Below are 6,349 nucleotides of genomic sequence, written 5' to 3' on the forward strand. Positions count from 1 at the left end.
CATCTCACATTCATTATAAAGTCTTTCTGTACGGCTAAACCAAATTGAATTTGCAAGTACGCTACTCATAGCTAGTTACCAATAGCTTTAATTTAGTTTGTTAAATGAGACTGATTAATTCGATGAAGAAAAAGCATGCAGGAAAGTTGAGAGTACTACTTTCACACACCTGCTGATTTGAAAGTGAGGTGACCACGGACGACAGAGAGATGTTGCTGCTCATATTGATCGGTACCAACGGATTCATTCATTCATTATAAAGGCTGTGTGGCATTAGGTACCAAACTAATCAATCATCGCTGTTGATATCTAGAAAGCTTTATTGCGAGATAATCTCCAAATTTGGTTATAGAATTGTTATCAAGAATTTTATATATGAGGTTAATTTATACGCAAAGCTACAAAGTAGGGCCGGTGTTGCGCAGGCTGCGGCTTACTACATTACATGGGTCCTTCCCCTATACTGTACTCGACCATTTGTAGCCTTCTTTATGTTGTGATCTGCCGACTGATGGATGGATCACTCCTGCAGGCTGCAGCAGCTGCAGTGCGTCCTGCCTCTGGCGGCTTCCTTCTCCATCGTCTATTAATGCCTCGTCTTCGTCTAGCTCCAGCGCTCGGCTTACACAAGCCTCTCCAACATGAAGGTCAGTCAGTAATCCTACCTTGAATACATTTTCTTCCTCAATCCTCATTCCCATTTCTCAACTTTCCTTAATTTACCACCCTAGCTAGCTACCTAGCTTGCTAGTTTCAGTTCAATGGTCTCCTCTTGCTGATTGATTTCGAAAGTAACGATTTCGTTTTGAAATTCTTGATCTTTCTCTCTTTTAGTTCTTATAAGCGATGGTGGTTTATCAATAATATAGGACCAATGCAGCTATAATCACTATCTAGGCCTCTCTTCCTCTGAATTGTTTGTATTATTGTTAGGCAACAAACTCTGCTTCTGAATTAAGATATTTTTTTCTCTTTTGCATGCACGCATGTATGTATGATCAGCTCCTCGGTTGGATGCACCGGAAGTTACGACAGAATAGTAATGATGTCTTCAAAGAGTTCAACAACGGTGGAGGTACATTCATCTCATCTGCCTTCTCTCTCTGTCCTCTTCCTTCGCATCTTATTATTTAATCTGTTCATCAAACATTTTTCTCTAATTCCATTGGCAAATGGGCTTTTCTAATCAAGAAGACAAATGAAAACAGCCTTTTCATGCTCATCTTCTTTCAGATGTTATGATTGATTGATTGATCATACAGCACATAGGAGGACTATAGGAGCCAAGCTAGTTAGGACTGTGTATAGGCTACAATGAGGACTAGTTTTCATATTGCTTTGAACTAGTAATCACTGACAAGCAGGCAGATGTGGAAGCTCAACACATTCCTTCTGGGGTCCACATGTCAGCTACAATTCTTACATTGACAATTAGGACTGTTTGTCACATTGGACTGGACATGGCACATGCCATTCCTTCCCAGCTTAGTCTACCTCAACAGTAGCAGTGCAACCAGCACCCCCCACATCCTATTTCTAGATAATATTTCTTTATACCAACATTGTCCTATTATGAAGGTATCCTTATTCTTTTTTGCGAGGCAAGATTTTTCACGTTTTTTCAGTCAGAGACCACATGCTGATATTTTTGTAGTTTGGTGTGAGCTGGGGAAAAAATGTCAGGATATCCTTGACACATCACATAATTCAAATTTAAATATTTACTAATTTTAACAGAAGCTGTTCATATGTAAATTCGACACTAAATACTCAATGTTTAGTTTTTATTTCTTTTTGCGAAGAACTTATTTTCAATTTTTGATACATATGTGACAAAAACAAAGAGAAATCTTACCGTTCACAAAAATTTCCTTTTTCATTGCTTTTGTTTGTAGATTGTATGTAGAACAATGTAATCTCCCTTTTTGTGTGAACTTGTATGGAATGTTATAGATATTGCATCCTCATAAGTTATCATTTAGAAGATATTCTCTTCAAGGTTTTTAATTTCGTTATCGCAAAAATTTCGGCCACCACCGAAATTACCGAATTTCGCGAAATTCGGCCGAAATTTCGCCGTAATTTTTTTAGAGACTAGCACATGAAGTATGCTTTTATTTTTAAAAAAATTAAATCTAAACAAGTATCAATATGATTTATGATTACACATCTATTGAATAGAAGAATATGCAATATAAACAATAGAAAATATGAGTCTAAAGTTATATAGCACATGTATTAGTATATAATAAAATTTTGGATTTTTCTTTCGGCCACCACCGAAATTACCGGAATTCGCGAAATTTCGGTGAAATTTCGCCGAAATTTTGAACCCTGATTCTCTTCATTTCAAATTATAATTCGGAACAGAGGAGAGTACTTGTTACTTCGAATTTGTAATTTGCTTGAGAGAATATTGCCTAGTATAGAAGCCTCAATATCGATAGATGCCTACCACTAGGTAATCAATAGCATAATTTCTTATTATAACTAATCAAGTAAAACATGATCACTTATACCACATCTAGATATCGAACCTATATATTGTGCATGTTCCATCTATTCTACTTACTCCCTTTACAGTAACAAAATAGTAAAATTTTCAGTTGTATGAAGTGAACCATATTAAACTTCAATAACTGCTAAAAAAGGGGCTAATTTTCAAAAGGTAACATATATATCTACTTGTATCCCTACAAAACTAATTATCTATGTAAATCTACTTGATTTCTCTTAAAAAAAAGACAAATATACTTGTATCCCTACAAAATTTTAAACTAAACATGAATATTAGAATACCTTTTTTTGTCAAAAAGGGTCATCGCTAAGGCAAAGGTACCCAAAAATCATCATAAATCATTTCACAAAAACTCAACAAACACAACCACACTAACACTTAGCTCACTGCAGGTGGGACCTGCAACTGCCTCACCGGGCTGGCCTCGCCGGACCCGGCCACCTTCCTCGCCTCCGCCAACGAATACTTCGCCGGCGACCACGACTTCACCAACATTCACTCATCTCCGCCGGACACCGACCTCTTCACCTTTGGTGGCAGCGGCCTCCTCACCATCGGCACTCTAGGCATCACCGCGGTCGCGGTCCCTGCAGACGCTGACGACGACGATTACGACGTCGACGTCGATGCCGACTCCGACTCTGACGACAACGACGACACCGCGGATGAGGGAGACAAGGTCGACAGCGCCGTCACGCCCACATTCACATACACAGCGCCGCCTACGGCACTGGCAGAGGCCGCCGAGGTCGTCGAGAAGGCTGCAGTCGCCGTGGTCGAGGCCATCGCCGAGAAGGACGACGACACCACCACGGAGGACGACCTGATGGTGGTGAGCGCCGAACTGGAGAAGGTCCTCGGTGGCCGCAACAGCGGTGCCGCCGGCGACCTGATCGCGTCTGCGCGGGTAAGCTTCGCCATGGGCGTGGACTGCCCGCTGCAGGGCTTCCTGTTCGGCTCTCCGGTGAGCGATGCCGCCGAATCGCGCCTGGAGCAGCCGCGGGACAGCAATGGCGGCCGGCGCACCTCGCTCGGCGAGCTGTTCATGCGCACGCGCTTCGCCGACGAGAAGGTGGCCCTCGTCGCCGTCGAGGAAGGCGAGGACGGCGGGGATGGTGGAGCCGCCGGTGGAGAAAGGGACGACGGGAAAGCAGGGAAAGGCGGCGGCTGCCACAAGACAACGAAGAAGAGGAGGGTGAAAGATGATAAAGTCGCCGGCGGTGATGGAACGCCGGCGAGTGCAGCGGTGACCAAGAGCAAGTTTCAGAAGGTATATGACCATCTATAAATCTGTCAAGTTCTGTGTTTTAGGCCTTTTTTTATGGGAAATGCAATTCTCTACTATACATGTACAAATTCTTGATCTTGAATCATCCTTTTAAATTTGATTCATTTGATTCAAAATCTTGGGTCTATTTGGGTTGCTACAAAAATTGGCAGTTTTTATCAAGTATAAGTACGATGATCGGAAGAAAACACAACTGAAGCCAATCAATTGCACGCGAATTGTATAAGTACCTGCTCCATTCTCCTTTAAGTGCGTCTTACACAAAGCTGGCAATAATTGTAATCTTCAAATCTTGATTGCTGATTTGTAGAAAAAAAAGACTTGTATCTCTAACATAAATAAATGATAGTAGTTTTGGTAGATTTTGATAATCTTATATTAAGTGGCGGGCATGTGCACATACAACCATGTTCAACTCCCTTTCAACCCCCAAGTAATTTTGCAATAGTTGGTTTGTTAATTTTCTTCTTACAAAGGAATTAATTAGCTAGTTCCTCCAATGCAATATATATGGTTCTTAATCTGTATTTTCAAGCAAGAGTGTATTCCACAGCAATGTCCAAAACAGGAAGTGGGAGAGATGGATTTTTCTAGAGCTTAAGCAATCATATCCGACAATCTTTTTGATGAAACGTCCACTTATGTTATAGATCTGGCACACCAACTAGGACTAGGAGTCAAGTTGTTGTTGTGAAGTGGGGGTAGCGAGTTGACACGGCCTTTTGTTTGCAATCTCCTGTCAAGTGTTATCTTTATTGGCTCGTTGCATTTGTCATGTTATCCTTAGCCTCCAATTGAACAATTGGACTTGATCTGAGAGGACTTTTTTTTAATCATTCATGTATTATGCAAGCCCCTATACTATAAGGTAATCTCTGGAGAACTCTTTTTTTTTTTGTGTGTAGCAATCATTTGAAGAACCTCCTACTCTTTTCACATTCCATGTAATTCGCAAAAAGAAAAAAAATGGTGCCATTAATTCTTGAATTTACCAATTGATTGGATGGTGATTTTCCATTTTGTTGAATTCTGAAAAATGATGAGACAGTTCTGAAACAGAGAAAGTGTTAATTTTGCTCATTTAATTTGCAGATCCTCCAAATCTTCCACAGGAAAGTGTACCCTGAGAGCGCGGCCCTGGCCCGGAACCTGACCAAGAAGAGCCGCAAGCGCGGCAGCGGCGGCGCCGACGAGCCCGCCGAGCCGGCGTCGTCCAACAAGCTCCGGTGCCGCAAGGAGCAGCGCGCGCCGGGGTTCGGCTGCTGCGCCAACCGGGCCTCCTTCGGTGGCGCCGCTTCTCCCATCCACGACGACGACGACGACGACGAGCTCAACGGCAGCAAGAGCGGCCACTGGATCAAGACCGACGCTGAATGTGAGCACATGTTCATCCCTCATTTCAGCCATCGCCATCCACCTTGCAATCACAGCACAGCACATATCTCCAATACACCTTGCAATCACAGCACAGCAGAAAACATAGCTATCTCATCTTATCGTAATCCACCAATAATTTGCAGTCGCAAAAAGCAGTCTTAACAGAGAGACTTTCCATACTGTTATCGACAAAGAATAGCAGAATCGTCAGGAGCTATCAATTCAGTTTGACTGTGGCTTATACAGTCATACTGTGTACTGAGTACTGACTGAACATCTCTTTTTCTCTGACTGGATGCAGACTTGGTGCTGGAGTTATAGAACGAGAAACAACAAGAGAGAGTCAGAATCTGTTGGCTGGTCAATATCATATATAGTGAGTATATTGAGCATGTTACTTGCGTACTTATGTTTGTGTGCTTGCTTGTTCTTCACCAAAAAACCTTGTTATATACACATATATGTTTGTTCATGTCACTACCTGATGGATGATGAGTTGTATGTGTCATTCTATCTATCAAGGGGAAAAGGACTGTGAATGTATGAACTTAATGTATGGTTTGCATCAAGATTGTGATTGCTGCCTCCTGTCCTGCCTTATGGATAGTACATTACTACTCCTAGCTGATCATAGCCTTTCTGTGGGTGCATGTGGGGGCTTAGGCACTTGGTTGGCCCTGGCCCCCCTAATCATGCTGCTTCTTGAACTCTTGTTGGTGGCCTGATTGCAGAGGAATATCCCGGTGACAGGGATGTGCCTAACAACAACAATTGCCATTTCCCGCAATAGGCTGGATGCAGCTTTGATATGCATCATTATTCATATGGCCCATTTAATTCAGATTAGGAGCTTTTGTATATTCACCATTTCAAAGACATTTTTGCTTGTGTGCATGATGAATTGAGCCATACATTACATCCATTGTTCACTGAGATGTTTGTGCAAGACTCTAAACGGTATATGGTTTTTGACACAGTGCGTGATATTACTAGATCACTGGAGTTACCTAGTTATTTGGTTGAGGTTTGGTTTGGGACTGAAGTGCAATGTGTGTGCATCCATCAGAAACATGATCAGTAAAATCCTTGTGTATGATCAGAACTGCTTGCTTGTGGTTCAGCTTCAAACTGTATGAACAGATAGCAGGTAGACTCCACTGAGAGAC

General features: G+C 42.2%; 1 protein-coding gene across 1 annotated transcript; it reads left to right on the plus strand.

The window, feature by feature from the left end:
- On the plus strand, positions 315-5,771 carry LOC8075806 (protein LAZY 1). The gene is made up of 6 exons (XM_002449467.2): positions 315-449; positions 533-647; positions 1,003-1,075; positions 2,911-3,788; positions 4,899-5,181; positions 5,485-5,771. The coding sequence occupies exons 2-6, from the start codon at positions 642-644 to the stop codon at positions 5,502-5,504; spliced, it is 1,260 nt and encodes a 419-aa protein (XP_002449512.1). The 5' UTR covers positions 315-449; positions 533-641; the 3' UTR covers positions 5,505-5,771.

The sequence above is a fragment of the Sorghum bicolor genome, chromosome 5 (genome assembly GCF_000003195.3).
Source record: "Sorghum bicolor cultivar BTx623 chromosome 5, Sorghum_bicolor_NCBIv3, whole genome shotgun sequence".
NCBI classification, from domain to species: domain Eukaryota; kingdom Viridiplantae; phylum Streptophyta; class Magnoliopsida; order Poales; family Poaceae; genus Sorghum; species Sorghum bicolor.